The sequence below is a fragment of the Streptopelia decaocto genome (assembly GCF_964273445.1).
Source record: "Streptopelia decaocto genome assembly, chromosome: 2".
Lineage (NCBI taxonomy): Eukaryota > Metazoa > Chordata > Aves > Columbiformes > Columbidae > Streptopelia > Streptopelia decaocto.
The window spans coordinates 10619454-10632341 of NC_138655.1; the positions used below are offsets into that span (position 1 = coordinate 10619454).

At 38.7% G+C, this 12888-nt stretch overlaps 1 protein-coding gene across 1 annotated transcript in view; it reads left to right on the forward strand.

The window, feature by feature from the left end:
* Nucleotides 1–12569, forward strand: part of CYRIB (CYFIP related Rac1 interactor B) — a 78249-nt gene extending 65680 nt beyond the window's left edge. The window contains 9 exon segments of the mRNA XM_082044546.1: nt 655–776; nt 3186–3291; nt 4328–4464; nt 5093–5170; nt 5270–5386; nt 6494–6573; nt 7551–7677; nt 9039–9109; nt 11755–12569. Of these exon segments, the coding sequence (XP_081900672.1) occupies nt 655–776; nt 3186–3291; nt 4328–4464; nt 5093–5170; nt 5270–5386; nt 6494–6573; nt 7551–7677; nt 9039–9109; nt 11755–11818 (902 nt within the window). The 3' untranslated portion in view covers nt 11819–12569.
* The last annotated feature ends 319 nt before the right edge of the window (nt 12570–12888 follow it).

Here is a 12888-nt window from a genome sequence, read left to right on the forward strand (position 1 = left end):
ATTATGCTCAAATATACTTTCTGGAAGTCTTTAGCTAATTATAGAAAAACTGAGAGGCAGGATTTATCCTTAAAGAAGGAGGAAGAAAAGATAAGTTTACACTAGCTCTTTTTGGTCTACAATCTGATTTTACAGCTGGTGCAATGAAGAATATGTTTTGAGAATTATATATATTTAAAAGTAAAAGTTATGGTTCCTTTCCCACCCAGTAAAAAGGCAGGGAAGATGGAAAATAATCTGGTGCAGTATTTCTCAATAACAATTGGCACGAACACCTCCTGAGGCAGCTGCAGGGAGCGTGTTGAGTGCTCACCCAAGTCTCGTCCATTGAGCTTGTCTTGCACTCCATGGCGAGACTGATAGAGTAGTCATGAAGATGACTTGTCAGGATTTCTCCTCCTAATCCAATTTTAAGTAAGTCAGGAAGGACAGATTCCAGGCGGATTTGGAGGGATGCTAAGTGAAGCTACAAGACTACTAAAATGAATGTGATTACTCTCTTGGAGTTCCTCATACATTGTAGTAGCTCTTCAGAGAATGAAAGTTCTTGAGGATTTGCCGCATGAAGAATTTACCCCGTAGGTGATGGTGTGCCTATTGAATTCCATATTGTTGTTAAATATATATATATAAAAAATATGTTCTGCTGTTTAGATGCCCAACCTACAGAATCTGAAAAGGAAATTTATAATCAGGTGAATGTAGTGTTAAAGGATGCAGAAGGAATACTGGAAGACTTGCAGTCATATAGAGGAGCTGGCCATGAAATCCGAGAGGTGAGCGAGAGCGTTACGATTGTGCACAACCTGCGGTTGTTCATTGTCTGATCTAACCAAATGCTGCTGGATTTTAACTTTGCTTGCAGGAGCTGTTTTGGCAGAGCATGTTGTCTATTAAAATTGCTGTCTTGAATTTCTACTCTGGAATGTTCCATTTTAGCAGTGAAACAGATGTCACTTGTTTCAGTAATATTAATGCACATGTGTAATAGCAAATGATGCTTCTCCAACTTCTTATGGAATTGTTATTGATTTTTCTTTATATTCCCATGTAAGCTCTTCTTGAGTTAGCGTCGAATTTGGGAAGAGCGTGGCGTGACTAGAATGCAATGTTGAGCAGTGTCGACATCTTTTTGTACGCTAATTGGAAAGTCTGATGTATGGTAATCCTGACACAAAAGACATCTCATTTTTCAAAACCTTTTAATTGGCTTTTATTTACCGAAGTAGATGTTAGGAACAGAAGCAAAGTTTCTTTACAGCATGTCACTCCATTTTACCTTTAAGAAAGGGTTGAATAAATACTCAACCCCCTTCCTTTCTTCCTCAGATGCAGCATTAGAGTCACTTTCCTCCTCAAGTGAGAGTGTGCTATCAGCAGGTTTGCTGATGACACCAAGCTGGGAGGAGTGGCTGACACGCCAGAGGCTGTGCTGCCATCCAGAGACCTGGACAGGCTGGAGAGCTGGGTGGGGAATAATGTAATGAAATATAACAAGGGCAAGTGTAGAGTCTTGTATCTGGGCAGGAACAACCCCAGGTTCCCGTATAAGTTGGGGAATGACCTATTAGAGAGCAGTGTAGGGGAAAGGGACCTTGGGGTCCTGGTGGACAGCAGGATGACCATGAGCCAGCACTGGGCCCTTGTGGCCAGGAAGGCCAATGGCATCCTGGGGTGTATTAGAAGCGGGGTGGTTAGTAGGTCAGAGAGGTTCTCCTTCCCCTCTACTCTGCCCTGGTGAGACCACATCTGGAATATTGCATCCAGTTCTGGGCCCCTCAGTTCCAGAAGGACAGGGAACTGCTGGAGAGAGTCCAGCGCAGGGCAACAAAGATGATGGAGTGGAGTACCTCCCTTATGAGGAAAGGCTGAGGGAGCTGGGGCTCTTTAGCTTGGAGAAGAGGAGACTGTGAGGGGTGACTTTATTAATGTTTACAAATATACAAAGGGTGTGTGTCAGGAGGATGGAGCCAGGCTCTTCTCGGTGACAGCCAATGATAGGACAAGGGGTAATGGGTTCAAACTGGAACACAGGAGCTTCCACTTAAATTTGAGAGGAAATTTCTTCTCAGTGAGGGTGACAGACACTGGAACAGGCTGCCCAGGGGGGTTGTGGAGTCTCCTACTCTGGAGACATTCAAAACCCGCCCGATGCCTTCCTGTGTAACCTCATCTGGGTGTTCCTGCTCCAGCAGGGGGATTGGACTGGATGATCTTTTGAGGTCCCTTCCAATCTCTGATGTTCTGTGATTCTGTGTGAGTTACTGTAATGTACTCTTAAGAAATCCTAGTACATGGAGGAACCTCTGCTCACTCCAGGTGAGCTTGAGATACTCAGAGCCTTTCAGCGTTAAAGTACCATGGGTTTTTATTCAGTTTGTGTTGAATTCAAAAGGTAGGTTTAAGGATGTGGAGGTGGACATCTCAGGAAAGAAGCTTCCTAGGGACCAGAGAGGAGTGTCCTGCAGCTCACAGCCCAGGGGCAACTGAAACGGGGTTTGGAATCAAGGAGTTGAGTGTGAAAATGCAGCAGGAGAGTTATGAACATTTTTACGTCTGTTTTCTTAGCAGTTTTCAGTTGCTAAGTAGTCTAGTTTCTGTCTTAAAAACCTGGAGACAATTTCAGGTTTTATCTATCTGGGAAAATTACTGTAAAGACAAGGTCTGTCCGTATATACCTCTAAGCTCTGGTATACACCATGTCTTGGTGGTGCATTATGTTGCTGATAATTAAATGTTCCTACTGAAATATTCTGCCTGAGTTTCATAGCAGATTTGATTTATTTTCTTTGCAAAATTAGAAATTGGCGATAGATACCAACATTACGATGGGGCTTTGATCATTCAACTTTTTTAGTGGAAATACCCCAATGAAGTTGTTGATTTTAATTAACTACATCTCGTTAGGTAAATCTTATTTGAGTAGTTTTATTTTTAACCATTTCTTCATACTTTCTCCAAGTTGTTTTCGTATTCAGGATACTTATTTTCAACACAAGTATTTAGAGGTTTTTGGAGCAGGCATGGGTTAGTACAGGCTTCTCTCTTAACTGGAAATTGCTCAGTAGGTAGAACTTTTAATCACTAGCTCCTCAAACAGTTGCCCTGCATATTTTTCTTTTCAGTACTGTATCAGTTAATCTAAGCCTACTTTTTTATTTTTTGTTTTATTTTTCTAATTTAAGGCAATACAGCATCCCAATGATGAGAAGCTGCAAGAGAAGGCGTGGGGTGCAGTTGTTCCACTAGTAGGCAAACTAAAGAAATTCTATGAATTTTCTCAAAGACTAGGTAAGTGGAATTGTATTAACTTGGGAGTTTTTTATCTTGATACATTTGGCACACTCAGATGTGCTCACATCTAGGTCAACCCCTTGTTAGTAATGAAAGCTTGTATTGCATAGATTCCTTCTATACACTGCACTGGATTTTACTTATATCTGGGTACAACCTTCTTGCATGCGAAAGCAAACTGCTGCAGCGGATACCCGAGAGGGGAGAATGGGAGCAGAATAGTCATCCTCTCCTTTAGTAACTCTGGAAAGCAGTAATGGGCTGATTGTTTTTAACATTATTACACTCATTCATCGTGAATGAATTCTGTTAATGTTTCTGATACCAAGAGTAATTAAAAGTGATTGTTTTATTCTCTCCCAAACACCAAAATAATGTGGTCTGTGGAAGTGCCTGGCGTTGGTTCCTGCAGCTGCAATACTTAAGATGACACTTCGTGCCTTTTACAGAACTGACTTGACCGATGTTGTGTCGAAGCTGATAAAACCTATTAGACTGGATTTGGTTTTTTCACAAACTCTCTGTTGTTACCTCACTTCTAGACAGAGTTATTAGCATAGCGCATGAAAAAATGAGCTAAAAAAGTTGAAGCTTTTTGCAGGCAAGTTCTGCTTTGTTAAAGAGGTGAGGTATTTTCTCAAAATGAGCAGGAAGTTACATTGTAAGTTTATCTTAAAAACAAATAAAACATTACTTTTGCTGATAAGTATGTATTCCTTGAATTCTGTGTTATCTTAAAGGCTGCTGTTTGCTAACACAGGTTATGTTTTACACAAAAGTCGCAGACAAAGCTTGAGTAAAACTTTTCAAGAAGTTTTTTCATGGCTGTCAGTGCTGATTACACTAAGTCTTTACAGCAGTTTGTAAGTAAATATGATAACGGTGTCACATAGAAGCAATTCTTCAAGCTTTGTTATTATTAACTACCATGTATTTTAGCAGATGTATGTTTTAAGTCTAGCACGCAGAATGACAGTCAGAGATGCAAGAAGCAGGTGCAGTTGGATGTTGTAATATCCTCTCCTCATTTCAGAGGCAGGACTGCGAGGTCTGTTGGGAGCCCTGACGAGCACTCCGTATTCACCAACGCAGCACCTGGAGCGAGAGCAGGCTCTTGCTAAGCAGTTTGCAGAAATTCTTCACTTTACACTCCGATTTGATGAACTCAAGGTAAGAACTTGTAATTTTGTACGCACACAAGCTAGCAAAAAGAAACCAAGTCTGTTTACTGAAGCAGTCTAGTTGTGTTCTCTTCTACAATAGAGCATGGATTGGGTACTCAAATATCTACTATGCTTGGCTTGTTCCCATGACCTACAGTTAGATTAAAGTGAAAAGCGGATGAAAAACTGCATTAGCTTTAGGCAGTTGTTGTATTTCAGCTCATATTAATCATGTTTCTTCATCTGGATTTGGCATATCTTTTGGGATAATGCTGCTTCTTCTATTATGTGCACACCCATAGTCCAGCTATTTTCTTACTAATGTGCAAGGCACAAAATTGATTTGCTGGTCTGAACCATGGACTTAAACTAACGAAGGCATTTTTTTCAGCCTACTAATTTCAGACTGCTATTTAGGAGACTACTCCTTTTCTTGTTCTTGTTAGATCTTGTTCTGAAAAATCTGAGAATTTAACCAGAAAGCTTTGTTCCACATATCACTTCCCAACATGTCACAGGCCTTTTTACTTCAGAAGGGTGAATATTTTCTTGTTCTCAGTATTATATTTTATGAAAGCTTGTCCTTATATTTTTCTTGAGTTTGTCACAACTCTTTTGCTTCCATATCTGTATAGATGACAAATCCTGCTATACAGAATGACTTCAGCTACTACAGAAGAACTCTGAGCCGTATGAGGATTAACAATGTCCCAGTAGGTAACCTTTGGGTGATACAAAATGTCATCTTATACTACCACCTATCACTTTGATGTACAGAACAACTACATTATTTTTTTTCGTTCTGTTTATAGGCGGAGGGAGAAAATGAAGTAAATAATGAGTTGGCAAACAGAATGTCTTTATTTTACGCTGAAGCAACGCCAATGTTGAAAACCTTAAGTGATGCTACAACAAAGTTTGTGTCAGAGGTAAGAGTATAAATTTATGGTTTGGATAGTGTAATTTGAAGCACTGCAGGGCCTGGCACCACTTTGGAACACAGAACTCTTCTACCAGACTTAATCTGGCATCAAGAAATCAAACTTGTTTTTTGGAGCTACAAGAAATATAAAGTGTCTTTCTTGGACACCAAAGAGATTAGAGTAAGTTAATCTACCCACCATGTGGATGTCACACAGCTTTAATGGGTAGCGTTACAATATTGGTAGCAGTGGCTTTCTGCAAGGAGTGGGGTGGGAGAGGTAAGTGTGTTGCCTGCGTTTTGGTGGTGGTTTAGAGCAAAAACTTCAGAAAATTGTGCTTGAAAGAGGGAAGGGAATTGAAATGTAGCTTTGTTTTCTCCTCCCCAAGACCCTTGTGTTTTGCTGTCTGAAGTCAAGTATATTTTCATTATTGCAATAGAGGGGAGGAACCTGAACTGGAAAAGTTGTCCAACAACTTGATACATCCCTATTTATCTTTAACTACCTAAATAAAAATTAGTGGTAAAATCCAGTCACTACAAATATTGTGCTTTATTCCTGGTAACTGGGGTGATTTGTCTTGCATGCAAAGAATGCACACTATTTATTAATAAAAAATAATTGTATGTTACATGATTAATACAAAAATACATTTGGGTTTTAGTATTTTTTACCAAATTCTGCTTTACACTTGAAATGCTTTGAGAAAAACAGCCTCTTATCTTACAGTTCTTTGAGGTGTTTGTCTGCAACAATTTTAAGTCTGACTGTTGCAGCAGATGCAGGTATTTGGTTACAGGAATTTCTGTCTTTAAAGAGCAAGTAAGATGATTCTTTTAAAACTTCCCAGAAGTAAATAGTGTCAGTGGTGTGTTTCTTCAACTACAAACAAGCAAGCAAATGCCACATGTGGTAGAATTTGTTCTTTTAAGTTGCTAATCTTTATTGTAACGTTATTAAAATCTAGTGCAAAGCCACCTAATTTACCATAGTTGTATTGATGTTTTTAATTCCTCCACGTGGCTATGCCAGCAGATCACTGATTTGATTTTAGTTTTTGTAGTGTCGTATTTCACAATAATTGAATTGGAAACTGTTTATCTTCTTCTGCAGAATAAAAATTTACCGATAGAGAATACTACAGATTGCTTAAGCACCATGGCCAGTGTGTGCAGGGTCATGCTGGAAACCCCGTGAGTATAAACAGCGCTTGTATTGTGTATGAATCACATGACTTGTGATGCGTAAGGTGAAAAAAAAAATATAATTGGGGTAATTAGGAACTGTGGTGTTTTCTTTTTATCGACTTAGTTTTTAACCTTGACGTGAAACTAGCTTGTCTCGTTTTGCTAGCCATGCAAATCATGTGGTCTACTTTTCTGAACGTATTAATATTTAAAAATAGAATGGCTAGGAAAGCTAGACAACCTCTTGGCACTCTTTAGAAATGGATTTTTCATGTATAATTCAGGAAAACACACAATTTGAGCATGATTGCCTAGGGCCTCCTGAAAGAGGGGTTACGGGCAATGCGTTGGAAGGGGCCTCCTTGCGAGTTGGCTGGAACAAAATTACGGTGCCCCTGCCTGGGGAATTATGAGGCAACTTTTGGGCACAAATGCAGTCTGTTGTCTGCTGTAAATTTAAGAGCCACTGGGAGTATGAACAAAAAGTCAAACTAAACTTTGGGGTTTTTACCTGTTTCTTGTGGATTCTAAATAGTTTCTCATTGGTAAAATTACTAAGGCATGAGGTATGTCTTCTTTAAAGAAGTTTCTGTCCAAATACAGCAGTGTATTTGTTTTGGAGCACATTAAGAGCTCCAGATATTTATATTCATACCCTGCTTAGGTAGGAATGATCAGTCCCATTCAAGAAAGTGGTTAAGTGTTGTTCTTTAAGCTTTCTCTTTTTTCCTCTGAGTCAGAAGTTTGGTTTGTGTCTATAGAGTAAAGGGTGGAGAGGAAAAGGGTAGGAAGCATGGAAGCATGGGGTTAATGGGTGGGTTTTTTTGGGGGGGTTGTGTGGGGTGGATTTTTTGTGTCTGTTTTGTTTTGTTTGTTCTCTGAGGATTTATAGTAGAATTTTTCTCTTTAGTCTTATTTTGGCCATTACTAGCTATGTATTCCTTGTGTCTCAATAGATAATCATCTGTGTTTCTAAATTACAGTGAATATAGAAGCAGGTTTACAAATGAGGAAACAGTATCATTCTGTCTGAGGGTAATGGTGGGTGTCATCATACTCTATGACCACGTGCATCCGGTGGGCGCTTTTGCCAAAACTTCAAAAATTGATGTAAGTTTATTGTTACTAAATAATCTTTTGAGTATTTAAATTGTGTGGAGGCTCTTTTTCTGTCCTCCAGGTTCTAGCTGCAGATGGACGCTTTGAACACATGCTAAATGGATAATGGCACCTGTTAGCAAAGCATCTGTTTAAGTGAAAAACACAAACTAGGCCTTCAGACACATAAATGGTCCTTGTTAGGTCATGAAAAATCTGTTTTGATGGAATTCAGGTGGTGTCTCCAAGTACTTGTGAACAGTGGTTGTGTTGGAACATCCAAATCAGGATGACCATGAGCCAGCACTGTGCCCTTGTGGCCAGGAAGGCCAGTGGCATCGTGGGGTGTATTAGAAGAGGGGTGTAGTTAGTAGGTTGAGAGAGGTTCTTCTTCCCCTCTACTCTGCCCTGGTGAGACCACATCTGGAATATTGTGTCCAGTTCTGGGCCCCTCAGTTCCAGCAGGACAGGGAACTGCTGGAGAGAGTCCAGTGCAGGGCAACGAAGACGATGAAGGGAGTGGAGCATCTCCCGTGTGAGGAAAGGCTGAGGGAGCTGGGGCTCTTTAGCTTGGAGAAGAGGAGACTGAGGGGTGACCTCATTAATGTTTATAAATATGTAAAGGGTGAGTGTAGTGTCAGGAGGACAGAGCCAGGCTCTTCTCGGTGACAACCAGTGGTAGGACAAGGGGTAATGGGTACAAACTGGAACACAAGAGGTTCCACTTAAATTTGAGAAGAAACTTCTCAGTGAGGGTGACAGACACTGGAACAGGCTGCCCAGGGGGGTTGTGGAGTCTCCTACTCTGGAGACATTCAAAACCTGTCTGGACACCTTCCTGTGTAACCTCATCTGGGTGTTCCTGCTCCGGCAGGGGGATTGGACTGGATGAGCTTTCAAGGTCCCTTCCAATCCCTGACATTCTGTGATTCTGTGACTGGAAATAACAAGGGTATCTGGCTGGTTCCTGCCTGTCTGATAAAAATTTGGGTTCATCATTTACCAGTCTTCAATCTACCAGTCTATCCATTGTATTAGCTGCAGTTTGTCATTATTTCACTGGCTGAATGTAATCGTTCTTAATGGATATATGATAAACAAAGATCTTTTTGCTTACAGTTACTTCTTTTTTTTTTAATTTGATAAAGCAGAGCTTGATATCAAACTTGTATTGCCTGAAGATATGCAGGTTTTTAAGCAGCTAAGCCATTCTGTCATAGGAAAATGTAATACTGAAATCTGAATTCTTTTCTAATAGAAAGAAAATGTCCTTACAGTCCTGCAAGTTTTAAATACTTGTTCTTTTCTTTCTGAGAAACTGAATATAAACCACTTCTGTATTAACATGAAAGAACTGTATCTTTAACTCCTAGATGAAAGGATGCATCAAAGTTCTTAAAGACCAGCCTCCTAACAGTGTAGAAGGCCTTCTAAATGCTCTCAGGTACTCTTATTCTTTTATTTGAAATATTTTTATGTGAATTTTCATAAATTGTCCATGGCATTTCCTTCAGCAGTCAAGGATTCAGCAATGTTACAGGTAAAAGGGGAATGTTGTTCCAATGTGTCTTAAGACAGGATTACATGAAGAAGCTGCTGGATTTTTAAGCTGGGTCAGAAACTTGCAGTTGTTCATTCTAAGATCACTTTTTGACTATTTTAACTACCTACAAGTTAAGAGTGAGTCTGTAGGGGTAAATGTGACAGAGCAGACATTATACCTGCAGTTAAAACGGATGACAAAATATAATACCTAGAAGTTAACTGTGATCACACTGACTGCTTGGATCAGTTTGCATTGGCTGTACCCTCAGCTGTGTGTGATTTGACCATAGCTTAATGATTTTATTTATTGTTAGTAGAATACCAGAGTAGTTTCATGTGATTTTTATGTTTTGCAGGTAGCTTCAGGCATGTAAGGCAGATAGTTTTTTGGTACCTGGCTAGTAATTGTTCCTTTCACAAAGTATTTATAGGGAGGTACGTAACATAAGAGTCTCAGTGTCTTTGCTGTAGAATAGAGGAGACAAGAAGTTGCCATGTTAATTGGAGAGGTAAAGAAAAATGGGTAATTCTATGAGTGTGGAAACCTAAAACCTGCTGATCTGGGACATAAAGCCCTATCTGTAGTCAGCAGCTTGTTCTTCATGAGGGTGTCCAGCATCAGAGGAGTGGCAAGAGGTGCCAGAATGTCACAGGCAGGTGAAGGCTTCATTCTTGTCCATACCTGAAAAAGTACCGTACTGCTTTGGTACCAGTTGACTGTAGCTGGTTATTGCTATTCATGCGCTCACTTTGAAGTGTGGAAGCTTTATTTTGTGTTGCCTGAAGGTGTGTAGTTATGCTTTATTTTCCTTATCTCTAGTGAAACTGCTTTAATTTCATGTGCCCTCTTTTTTGTGTTGTTAAGATGTGGTAAGAAGTGAAACAATGTGATAAGTGGCTTTACTTGCAAAGTTTTTTCAGATTTGTAGCTAAAGAAAGAAAATAAATCTGGGCTTAATTTGAGACTTCATGTGAGTATTTCCATGCCTAAATCATTTTGTTATTCATCTCTGAACCTCTCCTGTACGTGATCGGTTTTTGAGATGGTGATCAGTAAAAACACAAGCTTCCTAAGGGAAAAATGCTATATTAGCTTTTATTCTCTGACTAATTTATTGTGATTGCAGCTGCAGATGAACACAGATCTTTATTGCTACCCCATTTTTCCTCATTATGCTTGCACTGGTAGTAAAGTACATGGAAAGTATCGTTCAGGTTCTTGCTCCATTGCACATTATTTTGTGGTTAGTTGTGTAAATTCAGTCTGTGCTGTTACGCTGACCTTTCACTGCACCGACCCATTTCATGTGTACACACTTTAACAGTCCTGATTTCATACACTTGATTACTTAGTAGGATTTTGAAATCTTTCTTAAATCACCTTTGGAGTTGTTAGGAGGAGGTGCAGAGGTGAGGTGCCATGTGCATGTGTGGTGAAAGCAGATTCATCATGATGTCATGAGAAAATAAGTCCAAATCTAAGTCCCTGATTCTGGAGGAGTGCTGGAAATTTGTGTGTTCTCAAGAGAGAGATAATGTGTCTTAAAAGCAAATGGAAGATGCTATGCATTTTGGAGGAAAATCAGCTGTTTGTAATTTGAAATTCTTCTAAGTATTGTAATCATGTTCAGTGTTTTCACATGGGCAGAATACCAAGTGCTATAACTTTTCAGGGCTTTAGAAAACCTTAGGCCTCTTGTTTGTGAAAAGTATAAATTAACAGGAAGTGCTGGAATCTATATTGGTATTAATTTCCAAAACAAAAAGTCGTTGTATATTCTTCAAGCTAAAATATCACTGCAGTTGTGGGTAACAATGGAAGTTCTTATTTAATAGGTTAAATTATGGAGTAAGTTTTTAATTGCTTTTAGATTACAGTCAGGGAAGGAAGATAAGGGAAATTAATCATATACAAAGATTACATCATTAAGGATATACAGTATTTTCATTTAAAATAAGACATGACTAAGCTTTCTGTAGTGTTTTTAAAAATGTGCTTGTGTCCTAGAGAATTTTGAAGGGGGAAGGGATTAGAATAAACACATCTGTATACTCTTTAGTTTTATCAGCACAGTTAATTAAGTAAGCAGGAAATTAGGCTGAAAAGTGATTAAATCCATTCTCATTGAGGGATCTTAGAAATTTTTGGTCACTGGAAGTTATGAAAAAATTTCTGGAGCTGTGCTTTATTGGAGGCTGTTTCCTATGGACACAGACCTCAGAGTTACTAATAATTACTTATCACAACTGGTAACACAAGTTTACTATGAATCGGCCTATGAGCATAAAAACAAACATCCAGCTGAGACTCATTTTTAACCTCGGTTAAGGCTGTTGTGTTCTAGTTCTGATTGATAGTAACATTTTCCGATCAGAATGTCTGATTTGTGTACTTGTAACTGTGCAGTGGGTGATGATCAGTGGCTGAGGGTTCTACTCCAATATAATCATGTCGAGCCGTAAACAATGAAATTACATATTTGTGAAGCCAAAGTAAAACAGCATCTGTGCTCCTCTCAACTTGATTTTTATTTCTGTGTTTAGGTACACAACAAAGCATTTGAATGATGAGACTACCTCCAAGCAAATTAAATCCATGTTGCAATAACAGTTACCTGGAATTCGCACCTGCTGTAGACAGACAGTATTCTGCAATGACTGAGATGCACAGATTTTTTTTTTTTTAGTGATTGCAACTACTATCTCGTTCATTCTTGCTTTTTATTTTCTCTCTTCCTGTTTACCCTTTTTTTTATTTTTTTAATCACTTTCTTGTTCTTAAGTAAGCTCAGACTTCTTTTCTGTGCCAAATCAATGAAAATTATCAATTCTGGAAAGTATTTCTACTTTTCAGAATAGCCATCCTAAGTGGCAGCTAATTATGCGTTGCATTTGGATTTCTCTGTACTGGGGAAAGATTTGTGACTTGAACTAAATATTTTTAAACTTGTGGTTTTTTTTTTTCTTTTTTTGAAAAACTAATATTTAATATTGCTTCTTCTGCATGGCAAGACTGCCTACTTCTGCTATTTAAAAATCCCTCGATGACTTCATTTTCTATTGCAGCTTATTTTCATGTGCAACCATGAGGAAATTAAAAGCAGATTTGTTTAAATTAACTGTGTTTGTACAAAATGGTACCCAACACAAAGGTTTTTTTAAATGAGTAAAAAACTGTTTTGTTTAAAAGTTATGTTTGCATTTTGACTCATTTTTGTAAGGATGTATGTTGTATGTTTAACCTTTAATAACTAACGTTAAACTGTGGTGTGTGCGTAGCAAAATTACGTATGCATGTTCATGTCAAATGATTGGCTGTGGATAAGATAATAAAATCAGCTTTCATTTTTCTAAGTGTGGTTTGATTTACCAGTATTTTGAGTGAGATGTCTTCGTGCTCTTTGGATTTTTTACAAAAAAAAAAAAATAAATTTATACATTTTATATAGTGAAAACTCTGCTGTTTCATTACCAGTAACCAGTAGTCTAATCCACTGATTTAAGCCTGGCTTGTTTCAGGGTTCTTGCTTTCCAACTCTGCGCTGCTTCCCTGTTGTCACGGTCCATTCGGCGATAGACTCGTGATGGTTCTTTTACCTTGATCTCAGAGCGCAAAATTAAGGCGACCAAAATGCCAGGGGAATTATAATTCAATCAAGCAGTGTTACTTTATTAATT